The sequence below is a fragment of the Pezoporus occidentalis genome, unplaced genomic scaffold, assembly GCF_034315485.1.
Source record: "Pezoporus occidentalis ecotype Australia unplaced genomic scaffold, CSIRO_AGI_Poc_V1 ctg653, whole genome shotgun sequence".
In the NCBI taxonomy this organism is placed as follows: domain Eukaryota; kingdom Metazoa; phylum Chordata; class Aves; order Psittaciformes; family Psittacidae; genus Pezoporus; species Pezoporus occidentalis.
This window is the reverse complement of record NW_026916002.1, coordinates 17,449-34,489: the sequence shown is the minus strand read 5'-3', so window position 1 is coordinate 34,489 and position 17,041 is coordinate 17,449. Positions and strand designations below refer to the sequence as shown.

Below are 17,041 nucleotides of genomic sequence, written 5' to 3'. Positions count from 1 at the left end.
CCCAATTCCCCCCTTCCCCCCCATTTTCCCCCTCCCCCCCAATTTTTTCCCCAAATCCCCCCTTATTTTTACCCAAAACTCTTTATTTTCACCCAAAACTCCTTATTTTTTACCCAAAACCCCTTATTTTCACCCAAAATTCCTTATTTTTCACCCAAAACCCCTTATTTTCACCCAAAACTCCTTATTTTCCCCCAAATCCCCCTTTTCTCCCCCTCCCCCCAATTTTTTCCCCAAATCCCCCCTTATTTTTACCCAAAACTCTTTATTTTCACCCAAAACTCCTTATTTTTTACCCAAAACCCCTTATTTTTCACCCAAAACTCCTTATTTTTCACCCAAAACTCCTTATTTTCCCCCTCCCCCCCATTTCCCCCCTTCCCCTCAATTTTCCCCAAATCCCCCCTTATTTTTCCCCAAATCCCCCCTTATTTTTCCCCAAAACCCCCATTTCTCCCCCCAAAACCTCTTTCTCTCACTGCCCCCTAGCGGCCCGGAGGCCATCTACCGCCTGTACGAGCAGGTCAGCTACAACTGCTTCCTGGCCGCGGGGCTCTACGCCCTGCTCGGGGCCTTCTCCCTCCTCCAGAACCGCCTCCATAAGCGCAAGGAATACATGGTCCGTTAACCCCACCCCCAAAACCGTCCTTTTTCACCCCAAAACCGCTTTGGTGGCGGTCCCAAAACCTTTGTTTTTCACCCCAAAAACCTCGGAGGACCGTTTTTCTCCGCCGTGGAGCCTCGTATCGCTTTGGGACCGGTGGGGTGTAATAAAGCGTGTTTTTCTCTATGGAACTTTGCGGTTGGTGATGGGGTTTTGGGGTGAAATCGGGGGGTTTTGGGGGCGCTTGGAGGACTGAAGGGGGGGGGGGGAGCAACGAGACGAAGGGGCGGAGCGGCGCCGCCGCCGCCGCGCCGGAAGTGAGCGGTGGGAGGCGGGGCTTAGGCCGCCATTGAGGTGAACGGGGAGGGAACCATAGAGACGCGCCGAGGGGGCCAGAGCGGCGCCATCGAGGAGGCCGAGAGGAAGCGGCGGCGGGCGCCGGAAGGGCCCGGGCGCGCCGTGATGACGTCAGCGTCCACCAAGGTGAGGGCGCCTTGGTTTTGGGGGGAATTCGGGAGGTTTTGGGGGTGGAGGGGGGGGAACTTCCGGTGGGGGAGGGGTTGGGGGGGGTGTAATGGGGTTGCGGGTGCGAACTGGGATGCTATTGGTCCGTTCGAGTCCATACTGGGATGCTATTGGTCCATTGGTGTCCGTCCTGGGATGCTATTGGTCCATTGGGGTCCGTACTGGGATGCTATTGGTCCGTTGGGGTCCATACTGGGATGCTATTGGTCCATTGGGGTGCGTACTGGGATGCTATTGGTCCGTTGGGGTCCGTCCTGGGATGCTATTGGTCCATTGGGGTGCATACTGGGATGCTATTGGTCCGTTCGGGTCCATACTGGGATGCTATCGGTCCGTTGGGGTGCGTACTGGGATGCTATTGGTCTGTTGGGGTCCATGCTGGGATGCTATTGGTCCGTTCGGGTGCGTACTGAGATGCTATTGGTCCGTTGGGGTTCATACTGGGATGCTATTGGTTCATTGGGGTCCATACTGGGATGCTATTGGTCCATTGGGGTCCGTACTGGGATGCTATTGGTCCATACTGGGATGCTATTGGTCCATTGGTGTCCATACTGGGATGTTATTGGTCCATTGGGGTCCATACTGGGATGCTATTGGTCCATTGGGGTCCATACTGGGATGCTATTGGTCCATTGGGGTCCATACTGGGATGCTATTGGTCCGTTGGGGTCCGTACTGGGATGCTATTGGTCCGTTGGGGTGCGTACTGGGATGCTATTGGTCCGTTCGGGTCCATACTGGGATGCTATTGGTCCATTGGGGTCCATACTGGGATGCTATTGGTCTGTTGGGGTCCGTACTGGGATGCTATTGGTCCGTTGGGGTCCATACTGGGATGCTATTGGTCCATTGGGGTCCATACTGGGATGCTATTGGTCCATTGGGGTCCATACTGGGATGCTATTGGTCCATTGGGGTCCGTACTGGGATGCTATTGGTCCGTACTGGGATGCTATTGGTCCATTGGGGTCCATACTGGGATGCTATTGGTCCATTGGGGTCCATACTGGGATGCTATTGGTCCGTTGGGGTCCATACTGGGATGCTATTGGTCCGTTGGGGTCCATACTGGGATGCTATTGGTCCGTTGGGGTGCGTACTGGGATGCTATTGGTCCGTTGGGGTCCATACTGGGATGTTATTGGTCCGTTCGGGTCCATACTGGGATGCTATTGGTCCATTGGGGTGCGTACTGGGATGCTATTGGTCCGTTCGAGTCCATACTGGGATGCTATTGGTCCATTGGGGTCCATACTGGGATGCTATTGGTCCATTGGGGTCCATACTGGGATGCTATTGGTCCATACTGGGATGCTATTGGTCCATTGGGGTCCATACTGGGATGCTATTGGTCCATTGGGGTCCATACTGGGATGCTATTGGTCCATTGGGGTGCATACTGGGATGCTATTGGTCCATTGGGGTGCATACTGGGATGCTATTGGTCCATACTGGGATGTTATTGGTCCATTGGGGTCCATACTGGGATGCTATTGGTCCGTTGGGGTCCATACTGGGATGCTATTGGTCCATACTGGGATGCTATTGGTCCATTGGGGTCCATACTGGGATGCTATTGGTCCATACTGGTCTGTACTGGGATGTTACCGCTCCATACTGCTCCATACCCGTCTGTACTGGTCCATACTGGTCTGTACCGCTCTATACTGGTCTATACTGGTTTATACTGGTTTATACCGGTCCATACTGGTCCATACTGGTCTATACTGGTTTATACTGGTCCATACTGGTTTATACTGGTTTATACTGGTCCATACTGGTTTATACTGGTCCGTACTGGTTTATACCGGTCTGTACCGGTTTATACCGCTCCATACTGGTTTATACTGGTCCGTACTGGTTTATACTGGTTTATACCGGTCCATACTGATCTATACTGGTTTATACTGGTTTATACTGGTTTATACCGGTCCATACTGGTCCATACTGGTCTATACTGGTTTATACTGGTTTATACCGGTCCATACTGATCTATACTGGTTTATACCGGTCCATACCGGTCCATACTGGTCTATACTGGTCCATACTGGTCTATACTGGTCCATACTGGTCCATACTGGTTTATACTGGTTTATACTGGTCCATACTGGTCTATACTGGTCCATACTGGTCTATACTGGTCCATACTGGTCCATACTGGTCCATACTGGTCCATACTGGTCTATACTGGTCCATACTGGTTTATACTGCTCCATACTGGTCCATACTGGTCCATACTGGTCTATACTGGTCCATACCGGTCCATACTGGTCCATACTGGTCTATACTGGTCCATACTGGTTTATACTGCTCCATACCGGTCCATACTGGTCCATACTGGTCTATACTGGTCCATACTGGTCTATACTGGTCCATACTGGTCCATACTGGTCCATACTGGTCTATACTGGTCTATACTGGTCCATACTGCTCCATACTGGTCCATACTGGTCTATACTGGTTTATACTGGTCCATACTGGTTTATACTGGTCCATACTGGTCCATACTGGTTTATACTGGTCCATACTGGTCCATACTGGTTTATACTGGTCCATACTGGTCCATACTGGTCTATACTGGTCCATACTGGTCTATACTGGTCCATACTGGTCTATACTGGTCTATACTGCTCCATACTGGTCCATACTGGTCTGTACTGGTTTATACTGGTCCAGGTCGGGGAGATCTTCTCGGCCGCCGGCGCCGCCTTCTCCCGCCTGGGGGAGCTGACGATGACCCTGCAGCCGCGGGCAGAGACACGGGAGGGGTGAGAGCAGGGGGGGCTATGGGGCGCTATGGGGCGCTATGGGGCGCTATGGGGCTATGGGGCGCTATGGGGCTATGGGGCTATGGGGCGCTATGGGGCTATGGTGGGCTATGGGGCGCTATGGGGCTATGCGGGCTATGGGGCGCTATGGGGCGCTATGGGGCTATGGGGCGCTATGGGGTGCTATGGGGGGCTATGGGGCTATGGGGCTATGGGGCTATGGGGCACTATGGGGCTGTGGGGCGCTATGGGGCTGTGGGGGCTATGGGGCACTATGGGGCTATGGGGGCTATGGGGCGCTATGGGGCTATGGTGGGCTATGGGGCTGTGGGGCTTGGTGGGCTATGGGGCGCTATGTGGGGCATCTGGGGGTATGGGGCTATGGGGGCTATCGGGCTGTGGGGGACTATGGGGGCTATGGGGGCCTGTGGGGCTATGGGGGGATGGGGCGCTATGGGGGTGCTATGGGGCTATGGGGGTGGGGCGCTATGGGGCACTATGAGGCTATGGGGTCTATGGGGGCTATGGGGTCTATGAGGCTACGGGGAGCTATGGGGCTTTGGGGGGCTATGGGGAGATGTGGGGCACTCTGGGTGTCTATGGGGGCTATAGGGCTGTGGGGGCTATGGGGGTCTAGGGGGGCTATGGGGATCTATGGGGCTGTGGGGGAATATGGGGCTATGGGGGGCTATGGGGCTATGGGGGGATCTGGGGGGCTATGGGGGATATGGGGCTGTGGGGCGCTATGGGGCTGTGGGGGCTATGGGGCGCTATGGGGCTGTGCGGGCTATGGGGCTATGGGGGGGTATGGGGCTATGGGGCTATGGGGGGTATGGGGCTATGGGGCGCTATGGGGCTATGGGGGTATAGGGGGGTATGGGGCTATGGGGGTCTATGGGGCTGTGGGGGACTATGGGGGCTATGGGGGGCTATGGGGCTATGGGGGGATCTGGGGGGCTATGGGGGATATGGGGCTATGGGGAGCTGTGGGGCACTATGAGGCTATGGGGGGCTGTGGGGTCTATGGGGGCTATGGGGTCTATGAGGCTACAGGGAGCTATGGGGCTTTGGGGGGCTATGGGGAGATGTGGGGCACTCTGGGTGTCTATGGGGGCTATAGGGCTGTGGGGGCTATGGGGGTCTAGGGGGGCTATGGGGGACTATGGGTCTGTGGGGGACTATGGGGGCTATGGGGGGCTATGGGGCTATGGGGGGGATCTGGGGGGCTATGGGAGCTGTGGGGGCTATGGGGGCTATGGGGCTATGGGGGGCTATGGGGCTTTGGGGGGGCTATGGATGTCTATGGGGGTCTATGGGGCTATGCGGGGCTATGAGGGCTATGGGGGTCTATGGGGCTATGGGGGGATCTGGGGGGCTATGGGGGTCTATGGGGGCTATGGGGCTATGAGGCTATGGGGGGCTATGGGAGTCTATGGGGGGTATGGGGCTATGGGTGTCTATGGGGGCTATGGGGGATATGGGGCTATGGGGTCTATGGGGTGTCTATGGGGCCTATGGGGGTCTATGGGGGTGTACGGGTGTCTGTGGGGGTTCGTGGCGTGTCTATGTGGGGCTATGGGCTCCTATGGGGTGGTTTGGGCTCCCTATGGGGTGTTTGGTCTCAACTTGGCCCCTTTTGACCTCAATTCACCCCATTTTGGGCTCAATTGTCCCTATTTTGGGTGAATTCGCCCCATTTTGGGCTCAATTGTCCCTATTTTGGGTGAATTCGCCCCATTTTGGGCTCAATTGTCCCTATTTTGGGTGAATTCACCCCATTTTCGGCTCAATTGTCCCTATTTTGGGTGAATTCACCCCATTTTCGGCTCAGTTTTCCTCATTTTGGCCTCAATTTTCCCTATTTTGCGTCATTTCACCCCATTTTGAGCTCAATTTACCTCTTTTGGTTCAATTCACCCCATTTTGGGTTCAATTCACCCCATTTTTGGCTCAGTTTTCCCTATTTTTGGTGAATTCACCCCATTTTGGCCTCAATTTCCCCCATTTTGGCCTCAATTCACCCCATTTTGGCCTCAATTTGCCCCATTTGGCGCTCAGTTTACCCCATTTTTGGATCAATTTTCCCTATTTTCGGTGAAATCACCCCATTTTCGGCTCAATTTTCCCTATTTTCAGTAAATTTGCCCCATTTTGGCCTCAATTTTCCCCATTTGGGCCAGAATTCACCCCATTTGGCCTCAATTCACCCCATTTTGGGCTTGATTCTCCCCATATTCAGTTGAATTTCCCCATTTTGGCCTCAATTTTCCCCATTTTCCGTTAAATTTTCCCCATTTTGACCACAATTCGCCCCATTTGGGGCTCAATTTACCCCATTTTCGGCTCAATTTTCCCCATTTTCTGTTGAATTTTCCCCATTTTGACCACAATTCGCCCCATTTTCAGCTCAATTTACCCCATTTTCCCCTCAATTTTCCCCATTTTCAGTGAATTCACCCCATTTTGGCCTCAATTTTCCCCATTTTGGCCAGAATTCACCCCATTTGGCCTCAATTCACCCCATTTTGGGCTTGATTCTCCCCATATTCTGTTGAATTTCCCCATTTTGGCCTCAATTTTCCCCATTTTCCATTGAATTTTCCCCATTTTGCCCACAATTCGCCCCATTTGGGGCTCAATTTACCCCATTTTCGGCTCAATTTTCCCCATTTTCAGTGAATTCACCCCATTTTGGCCTCAATTTTCCCCATTTTCCGTTGAATTTTCCCCATTTTGACCACAATTCGCCCCATTTGGGGCTCAATTTACCCCATTTTCGGCTCAATTTTCCCCATTTTCAGTGAATTCACCCCATTTTCGCCTCAATTTTCCCCATTTTCCGTTGAATTTTCCCCATTTTGACCACAATTCGCCCCATTTTCGGCTCAATTTACCCCATTTTCGGCTCAATTTTCCCCATTTTCAGTGAATTCACCCCATTTTGGCCTCAATTTTCCCCATTTTCCGTTGAATTTTCCCCATTTTGGCCACAATTCGCCCCATTTGGGGCTCAATTTACCCCATTTTCGGCTCAATTTTCCCCATTTTCCGTTGAATTTTCCCCATTTTGGCCACAATTCACCCCATTTGGGGCTCAATTTACCCCATTTTCGGCTCAATTTTCCCCATTTTCAGTGAATTCACCCCATTTTGGGCTCAATTTTCCCCATTTTCCATTGAATTTTCCCCATTTTGATCACAATTCGCCCCATTTGGGGCTCAATTTACCCCATTTTCGCCTCAATTTTCCCCATTTTCAGTGAATTCACCCCATTTTGGCCACAATTTTCCCCATTTTCCGTTGAATTTTCCCCATTTTGACCACAATTCGCCCCATTTGGGGCTCAATTTTCCCCCATTTTGGCCTCAATTTTCCCCATTTTCCGTTGAATTTTCCCTATTTTGACCACAATTCGCCCCATTTTGGCCTCAATTTACCCCATTTTCGGCTCAATTTTCCCTATTTTCGGTGAATTCACCCCATTTTCGCCTCAATTTTCCCCATTTTCCGTTGAATTTTCCCCATTTTGGCCACAATTCGCCCCATTTGGGGCTCAATTTACCCCATTTTCCGTTGAATTTTCCCCATTTTCAGTGAATTCACCCCATTTGGGCCTCAATTTTCCCCATTTTGCCTGAATTTTCCCCATTTTGGCCACAATTCGCCCCATTTGGGGCTCAATTTACCCCATTTTCGGCTCAATTTTCCCCATTTTCAGTGAATTCACCCCATTTTGGCCTCAATTTTCCCCATTTTCCGTTGAATTTTCCCCATTTTGACCACAATTCGCCCCATTTTGGGCTCAATTTCCCCCATTTTGGGCTCAATTTTCCCCATTTTCCGTTGAATTTTCCCCATTTTGACCACAATTCGCCCCATTTGGGGCTCAATTTACCCCATTTTCGGCTCAATTTTCCCCATTTTCCCTTGAATTTTCCCCATTTTGACCACAATTTTCCCCATTTTGGCCAGAATTCACCCCATTTGGCCTCAATTCACCCCATTTTGGGCTTAATTCTCTCCATATTCAGTTGAATTTCCCCATTTTGGGCTCAATTTCCCCCATTTTGGCCTCAATTTTCCCCATTTTCCGTTGAATTTTCCCCATTTTGGCCACAATTCGCCCCATTTGGGGCTCAATTTACCCCATTTTCGGCTCAATTTTCCCCATTTTCAGTGAATTCACCCCATTTTGGCCTCAATTTTCCCCATTTTCCTTTGAATTTTCCCCATTTTGGCCACAATTCGCCCCATTTTGTGCTCAATTTACCCCATTTTCGCCTCAATTTTCCCCATTTTCCGTTGAATTTTCCCCATTTTGACCACAATTCGCCCCATTTTCGGCTCAATTTACCCCATTTTCGGCTCAATTTTCCCCATTTTCAGTGAATTCACCCCATTTTCGCCTCAATTTTCCCCATTTTCCGTTGAATTTTCCCCATTTTGGCCACAATTCGCCCCATTTTCGGCTCAATTTACCCCATTTTCGCCTCAATTTTCCCCATTTTCAGTGAATTCACCCCATTTTGGGCTCAATTTTCCCCATTTTCCGTTGAATTTTCCCCATTTTGGCCACAATTCGCCCCATTTGGGGCTCAATTTACCCCATTTTCGGCTCAATTTTCCCCATTTTCAGTGAATTCACCCCATTTTGGCCTCAATTTTCCCCATTTTGGCCAGAATTCACCCCATTTGGCCTCAATTCACCCCATTTTGGGCTTAATTCTCTCCATATTCAGTTGAATTTCCCCATTTTGGGCTCAATTTCCCCCATTTTGGCCTCAATTTTCCCCATTTTCCGTTGAATTTTCCCTATTTTGACCACAATTCGCCCCATTTGGGGCTCAATTTACCCCATTTTCGGCTCAATTTACCCCATTTTCGCCTCAATTTTCCCCATTTTCAGTGAATTCACCCCATTTTGGCCTCAATTTTCCCCATTTTCCGTTGAATTTTCCCCATTTTGGCCGTAATTCGTCCCCTTTTGGGCTCAATTTTCCCCATTTTCGGTGAATTCACCCCATTTTCGCCTCAATTTTCCCCATTTTCCGTTGAATTTTCCCCATTTTGACCACAATTCACCCCATTTTCGGCTCAATTTTCCCCATTTTCCGTTGAATTTTCCCCATTTTCAGTGAATTCACCCCATTTTGGGCCTCAATTTTCCCCATTTTGCCTGATTTCACCCCATTTTGGCCTCAATTCACCCCATTTTGGCCTTGATTTGCCTCTAACGCTAACCATAACCATAACCATAACCATAACCCTTTCCCCCTCCCTTCCTCCCCTTTCCCTCCCCCTCCCCCCTTTCCCCCCCGGATTTTTCCCCTCCCCTCCCCCCTCCCCCCACCCCTCCCCCACCCTTTAACCCCCCCAAAACACCCAAAATCCCCTAAATTCACCCCAAAAAAGAGCCAAATGGACGGAGCCTGAGCTGGAGCTGCTCCGCGGGGCCGTCAAGCGCTTTGGCGAGGACCTGAACCACCTCAGCGCCCTCATCAAGGAGCGCACCGTGTAAGGGACGGGCAGCCCCAAAATCCGCCTTTTTCAACCCATTTTTGGGGGGGGCGGGGGTGGGGTATGGGGGGCACCCCGAAAAAAGCACCAGAATCGACCGAAAAGCACCAAAATCGCCCAAAAAGCACCAAAATCGCCTTATTTCTCCCCATTCTAGAGGGGGAGAAGGTTTCCCCCCAAATCGCCCTTTTTCACCCCATTTTGGGGGGTCAGTTTTTGGGGTCACCCCCCTCCAAAAAACCTTCAAAAAGCCCCAAAATTGCCCTTTTTCACCCCATTTTGGGGGGCTGGTTTTGGGGGTTTCCCCCCCAAAATGACCCCAAAACCGCCCCAAAATCACCCAAAAAGCCCCAAAATGACCCAAAATCGTCGTTTTTCACCCCATTTTGGGTGTGGTGCTTGTTTTTGGGGTACCCTCAAAAAAGTTCCAAAATCACCTTTTTTCACCCCATTTTATTGGGCGCTGGTTGGGTTTTGGGGTCCCCCATCAAAAATGACCCAAAATCGCTCTTTTTCACCCCATTTTGGAGGGGTGGTGTGATTTTTTTCTGTGTCCCCCCAATAAAAGCCCCAAAGTCGCCCTTTTTCACCCCATTTTAGGGGGGGGGAGGGGGGGTGTTTGGGGGGCACCCCGAAAAAAGCACCAGAATCGACCGAAAAGCACCAAAATCGCCCAAAAAGCACCAAAATCGCCTTATTTCTCCCCATTCTAGAGGGGGAGTAGGTTCCCCCCCCAAATAAGCCCCCAAAAGCTCCAAAATCGCCTTTTTTCACCCCATTTTAGGGGGCGCTGGTTGGGTTTTGGGGTCCCCCATCAAAAATGACCCAAAGTCGCCCTTTTTCACCTCATTTTAGGGGGTGGTGGTTGGGTTTTGGGGTCCCCCATCAAAAATGACCCAAAATCGCCTTTTTTCACCCCATTTTGGAGGGGGGTGTTATTTTTTTTCTGTGTCCCCCCAATAAAAGCCCCAAAATCGCCCTTTTTCACCCCATTTTTGGGGGGGGCGGGGGTGGGGTATGGGGGGCACCCCGAAAAAAGCACCAGAATCGACCGAAAAGCACCAAAATCGCCCAAAACGCACCAAAATCGCCTTATTTCTCCCCATTCTAGAGGGGGAGTAGGTTTTCCCCCAAATAAGCCCCAAAATCGCCGTTTTTCACCCCATTTTGGGGGGCTGGTTTTGGGGGTTTCCCCCCTAAAATGACCCCAAAACCGCCCCTTAATGGCCCCAAAATCACCCAAAAAGCCCCAAAATGACCCAAAATCGTCATTTTTCACCCGATTTGGGGTGTGGTGGTGGTTTTTGGGGTACCCTCAAAAAAGTTCCAAAATCGCCTTTTTTCACCTCATTTTAGGGGGCGGTGGTTGGGTTTTGGGGTCCCCCATCAAAAATGACCCAAAATCGCCTTTTTTCACCCCATTTTTGGGGGTCAGTTTTTGGGGTTTCTCCCCCCAAAATGACCCCAAAATCGCTCCAAATGACCCAAAATCGCCTCAAATGCCCCAAAATCGCCCTTTTTCACCCCTTTTTGTGGGGCTGTTTTTTGGAGTTTCTCCCCCTGAAATCACCCCCAAAGCCCCAAAGTGCCCCCAAATCACCCCAAAATGCCCCAAAATCGCCCCAAATGGCCCCAAAATTGCCCTAAATACCCCAAAATCACCCAAAATGACCCAAAATTGCTCTTTTCCCCCTGTTTTGGGCGGTCAGTTTTCGGGGTTTCTCCCCCCAAAATAACCCCCAAATCACCCCAAAAAGCCCCCAAATCACCCCCAAAGCCCCAAACCACCCCATAAGCCCCAAAGTGTCCCCAAAATGCCCCAAAATCGCCCTTTTTTCACCCCATTTTGGGGAATTATGGTAACCCCAAAAATGACCCCAAAATCACTTCAAATGACCCAAAATTGCCCAAAATGACCCCAAATCACCCAAAATGACCCAAAATTCCTCTTTTCCCACCCATTTTTTGGAGGTTACTTTTCAGGGTTTCTCCCCCCCAAATGACCCCCAAATCTCCCCAAATGCCCCCAAAATCACCCAAAATGACCCAAAATTGCTCTTTTCCCACCCATTTTGTGGGGCTGGTTTTTGGGGTTTCTCCCCCCAAAATAACCCCCAAATCACCCCAAAATAACTCCAAAATCGCCCCGAAATGCCCCAAAATCGCCCATAATGACCCCAAATCACCCAAAATGACCCAAAATTGCTCTTTTCCCCCTGTTTTAGGAGGTCACTTTTCAGGGTTTCTCCCCACAAAATAACCCCCAAATCGCCCCAAAATAACCCCAAAATCGCCCTGAAATGCCCCTAAATCGCCCTAAATAACTCAAAATCACCCAAAATGACCCAAAATTTCTCTTTTCCCACCCATTTTGTGGGGCTGGTTTTTGGGGTTTCTCCCCCCAAAATCACCCCAGAATCACCCCAAAATAACCCCAAAATCGCCCCTTAATGACCCCAAAATCTCCCTAAATACCCAAAATTGCTCTTTTCCTCCCATTTTGGGCGGTCAGTTTTGGGGGTTTCTCCCCCCAAAATAACCCCCAAATCACCCCAAAATGACCCAAAATTGCTCTTTCCCCCCCCCATTTTATGGGGCTGGTTTTGAGGGTTTCTTCCTCAAAACAACCCCCAAATCACCCCAAAAAGCCCCCAAATCCCCCCCAAAGCCCCAAACCACCCCATAAACCCCAAAGCGACCCCAAAATGCCCCAAAATCGCCCTTTTTCCCCCATTTTGGGGGGTCAGTTTTCGTGGTTTCTCCCCCCAAAATCACCCCAAAATCACCCCGAAATGCCCCAAAATCGCCCTAAACACCCCCAAATCACCCCAAAACGACCCAAAATCACCCCCAAAGCCCCAAACTGACCCCAAATCACCCCAAAATGCCCCCAAATCACCCAAAATGACCCAAAATTGCTCTTTTCCCCCTGTTTTAGGAGGTCACTTTTCAGGGTTTCTCCCCCCAAAATCGCCCCCAAATGACCCAAAATCACCCCCAAAGCCCCAAACCACCCCATAAACCCCAAAATGTCCCCAAAATGCCCCAAAATCGCCCTTTTCCCCCCCATTTTTGGGAGGTCACTTTTCGGGGTTTCTCCCCCCCAAATGCCCCAAAATCACCCCAAAATTGCTCTTTTTCCCCTGTTTTGGGAGGTCACTTTTCGGGGTTTCTCCCCCCAAAATAACCCCCAAATCACCCCAAAATGACCCCAAATCACCCCCAAAGCCCCAAACCACCCCGAAAACCCCAAATGACCCCAAAATCGCCCCCAAATGCCCCAAAATCGCCCTAAATACCCCAAAATCACCCAAAATGACCCAAAATTCCTCTTTTCCCACCCATTTTTGGGAGGTCACTTTTCAGGGTTTCTCCCCCCAAAATAACCCCCAAATCACCCCAAAAAGCCCCCAAATCCCCCCCAAAGCCCCAAACCACCCCATAAACCCCAAAATGTCCCCAAAATACCCCAAAATCACCCTTTTTTCCCCCATTTTCCCCCCATCAGGGCGCAGCTCAAGGCCACGGCCAAGCGCAAGGCCTACGAGGACAGCGGGGTCCCCATGGGGCCCGAGTCCCCCAAAAAGGGGCCCCGGCGAGCTGGGGGTGGGGGGGCGGCTTTGGGGGGACCCCCCCATAGCGGGGGCACCCCCCAAGAGACCCCCATGAAGAGGCACAAAGGAGGAGGTAAAGGGGGGGGGGGGGGGAAGCATTGGGGACCCCCCCATCCCCATTGGGTCCCTTTATCCCCCCCCATTGATTTTGGGGTCCCCCCCATTGTTTTGGGGTCCCCCCCATCCCCATTGAATCCCTTTACCCCCCCCATTGATTTTGGGGTCCCCCCCATCCCCATTGGGTCCCTTTACCCCCCCCATTGATTTTGGGGTCCCCCCATCCCCATTGGGTCCCTTTCCCCCCCCCATTGATTTTGGGGTCCCCCCCATCCCCATTGGGTCCCTTTATCCCCCCCCATTGATTTTGGGGTCCCCCCCATCCCCATTGGGTCCCTTTATCCCCCCCCATTGATTTTGGGGTCCCCCCCATCCCCATTGGGTCCCTTTACCCCCCCCATTGATTTTGGGGTCCCCCCCATCCCCATTGAATCCTTTTACCCCCCCCATTGATTTTGGGGTTCCCCCATCCCCACTGGGTCCCTTTCCCCACCCCATTGATTTTGGGGTCCCCCCATCCCCATTGGATCCCTTTATTCCCCCCCATTGATTTTGGGGTCCCCCCCATCCCCATTGGGTCCCTTTATCCCCCCCATTGATTTTGGGGTCCCCCCCATCCCCATTGGGCCCTTTTCCCCCCATTGATTTTGGGGTCCCCCCCATCCCCATTGGGTCCATTTCCCCCCCCATTGATTTTGGGGTCCCCCCATCCCCATTGGGTCCCTTTCCCCCCCCATTGATTTTGGGGTCCCCCCCATCCCCATTGGGTCCCTTTATCCCCCCCCCATTGATTTTGGGGTCCCCCCCATCCCCATTGGGTCCCTTTATCCCCCCCATTGATTTTGGGGTCCCCCCCATCCCCATTGGGTCCATTTCTCCCCCCCATTGATTTTGGGGTCCCCCCCATCCCCATTGGGTCCCTTCACCCCCCCATTTATTTTGGGGTCCCCCCCATCCCCATTGGGTCCCTTTACCCCCCCCATTGATTTTGGGGTCCCCCCCATCCCCATTGGGTCCCTTTATCCCCCCCATTGATTTTGGGGTCCCCCCCATCCCCATTGGGTCCCTTTATCCCCCCCCCATTGATTTTGGGGTCCCCCCATCCCCATTGGGTCCCTTTACCCCCCCATTGATTTTGGGGTCCCCCCATCCCCATTGGATCCCTTTCCCCCCCCCCCATTGATTTTGGGGTCCCCCCCATCCCCATTGAATCCCTTTACCCCCCCATTGATTTTGGGGTCCCCCCATCCCCATTGGGTCCCTTTCCCCCCCCCCCCCATTGATTTTGGGGTCCCCCCATCCCCATTGGGTCCCTTCACCCCCCCCATTGATTTTGGGGTCCCCCCATCCCCATTGGGTCCCTTTACCCCCCCATTGATTTTGGGGTCCCCCCCATCCCCATTGAATCCTTTTACCCCCCCCATTGATTTTGGGGTCCCCCCATCCCCATTGGGTCCTTTTCCCCCCCCCATTGATTTTGGGGTCCCCCCATCCCCATTGGGTCCCTTTTCCCCCCCCATTGATTTTGGGGTCCCCCCTCACTTTTGGGGTCCCCCCCCCAGACATCGACCCCGAGGCCTCTGGGGACATCGTGGACATTGAGGGGCTCCCGGAGCCCCCCCAAAGCAAGAAGCTCCACCTGGACCAAGGTTTGGGGGTCCCCAAAATGTGGGGGGGGTCCCCAAGAATGGGGGGGGTCCCCAATATTTGGGACCCCCCCAAAATGGGGTTTGGGGGGGGATGGGGGGGACCCCTTTGTCACTTCTTGCTCTCTTCCTGCAGCCTGAGCCGTCAGGACCATGGACAGCGACCGCCCCCCCATAGACCACAATGGACCCCATAGACCCCAATGGATCCCATAGACCCAAATGGACCCCAATGGACCCCCATGGACCCCAATAAACCCCAATGGACCCCATACACCCCAATGGACCCCAATGGAGCCCCATGGACCCCATAGACCCCAATGGAGCCCCATGGACCCCAATGGAGCCCCATAGACCCCAATGGATCCCCATGGACCCCAATGGATCCCCATGGACCCCAATAAACCCCAATGGACCCCAATGGACCCCAATAAGCCCCAAGAGAACCCAATGAACCCCAATGGACCCCATAGACCCCAATGGACCCCAATGGATCCCTATGGACCCCAATGGATCCCCATGAACCCCAATGGACCCCACAGACCCCAATAAACCCCAATAGAACCCAATGGACCCCAATGGATCCCTATGGGCCCCAATAAACCCCAATAGAACCCAATGGACCCCATAGACCCCAATGGATCCCCGTAGACCCCAATGGATCCCAATGGACCCCAGTGGATCCCCATGGACCCCAATAGAGCCCAATGGACCCCAATGGATCCCCAGTAAACCCCAATAGAGCCCAGTGGACCCCAATGGACCCCATAGACCCCATTAGAACCCAATGGACCCCAATGGATCCCCATGGACCCCAACGGATCCCAATGGACCCCATAGACCCCAATAGACCCCAATGGATCCCCATGGACCCCAATGGACCCCAATAGAACCCAATGGACCCCAATGGATCCCAATAGACCCCAATGGATCCCAATAAACCCCAATGGATCCCCATGGACCCCAATAAACCCCAATGGAACCCAATGGACCCCAATGGATCCCAATAAACCCCAATGGATCCCAATAAACCCCAATGGATCCCCATGGGCCCCAATAAACCCCAATAGAACCCAATGGACCCCATAGACCCCAATGGATCCCAATGGACCCCAATGGATCCCCATGGACCCCATAGACCCCAATGGACCCCATAGACCCCAATGGACCCCAATGGATTCCCATAGACCCCATAGACCCCAGTGGATCCCCATGGATCCCAATAGACCCCAATGGACATGGGTACCACAGACCCCCCCCCAGCCCTATTGGGGGCCCCCCCACATTACCCCCTATGCCCCCCCCCATTCCATTTGGGGTCCCCCAAATGCCCTTCTACGGACACCCCCCCCCATTTTGGGGTCCCCCCCTTCATGTGCCCCCCCAATAAAGGTTTTGGGGTCCCCCCCATGTCTCTGTGTCCTGCCCATGGATTTTGGGGGTGCCCCCCCCCCAACAACCCCCCTTTATCCCATGGGATATTGGGGGGGGGGTACCCCAAGAGCTGGCGCTGGTTTTGAACCTTTATTTGGGGGACAAAAGGGGGGGGGGACACAAAGGGACCCCAAATGTGGGGTGGGGGGGGTGTCACCATTGGGGGGCTGTCATTGGGCTCTCTATGGGGGTGCTGTTATTGGGGTCTCTATTGGGGTGCTGTCATTGGGGTCATCATTGGGGTGCTTTCATTAAGGCCAATATTGGGGTCTCTATGGGGTGCTGTTAGTGGGGTGCTGTATTGGGGTCGCTATAGGGGGAGCAGGTCTGGGGGTCCCTATGGGGAGTTGGGGGTCCCTATGGGGGGGGTGTCTATTGGGGTCTCTATAGGGGGTCTCTATGGGGTATCCCTATGGAGGCTCCCTATGGAGGGGTCTCTATGGGGGTCCCTATGTGGAGGTCCCTATAGGGGGGGTCTCTATGGTGGGTTCCCTATGGGGTATCCCTATAGGGGGGTCTCTATAAGGGTCCCTATAGGGGGTCTCTATGGGGGGGGCCCTATGGAGTATCCCTATGGGGGGGTCTCTATGGGGGTCCCTATGGGGTATCCCTATAGGGGGGGTCTCTATGGGGGGGTTCCCTATGGTGGGCTCCCTATGGGTGTCCCTATGGGGGTCTTTATGGGGTATCCCTATGGGGTATCCCTATTGGGGGGGGGTCGTCCCTATGGGGTATCCCTATAGGCGGGGGTCTCTATGGGGGGGTTCCCTATGGTGGGCTCCCTATGGGTGTCCCTATGGGGGTCTTTATGGGGTATCCCTATGGGGTATCCCTATTGGGGGGGGGGTCGTCCCTATGGGGTATCCCTATGG

General features: G+C 52.8%; 1 protein-coding gene across 1 annotated transcript; it reads left to right on the top strand.

Moving 5' to 3' along the window:
- Nucleotides 1-1,004: 1,004 nt before the first annotated feature.
- Nucleotides 1,005-14,944, top strand: CUNH17orf49 (chromosome unknown C17orf49 homolog). Its single transcript, XM_062640548.1, has 6 exons — nt 1,005-1,087; nt 3,809-3,900; nt 9,314-9,415; nt 12,927-13,105; nt 14,652-14,738; nt 14,872-14,944. Exons 1-6 carry the CDS (start codon nt 1,067-1,069, stop codon nt 14,874-14,876), a joined length of 486 nt encoding a protein of 161 aa, XP_062496532.1. The 5' UTR covers nt 1,005-1,066; the 3' UTR covers nt 14,877-14,944.
- The last annotated feature ends 2,097 nt before the right edge of the window (nt 14,945-17,041 follow it).

What these genes read in the sequence shown, in the direction of transcription:
- CUNH17orf49 (XM_062640548.1), top strand. Translation starts at nt 1,067, where the DNA reads ATGACGTCAGCGTCCACCAAG. An exon ending in TGACGTCAGCGTCCACCAAG is followed by an intron (nt 1,088 to 3,808) that starts GTGAGGGCGCCT and finishes ATACTGGTCCAG; the next exon opens with GTCGGGGAGATCTTCTCGGC. An exon ending in CGGGCAGAGACACGGGAGGG is followed by an intron (nt 3,901 to 9,313) that starts GTGAGAGCAGGG and finishes ACCCCAAAAAAG; the next exon opens with AGCCAAATGGACGGAGCCTG.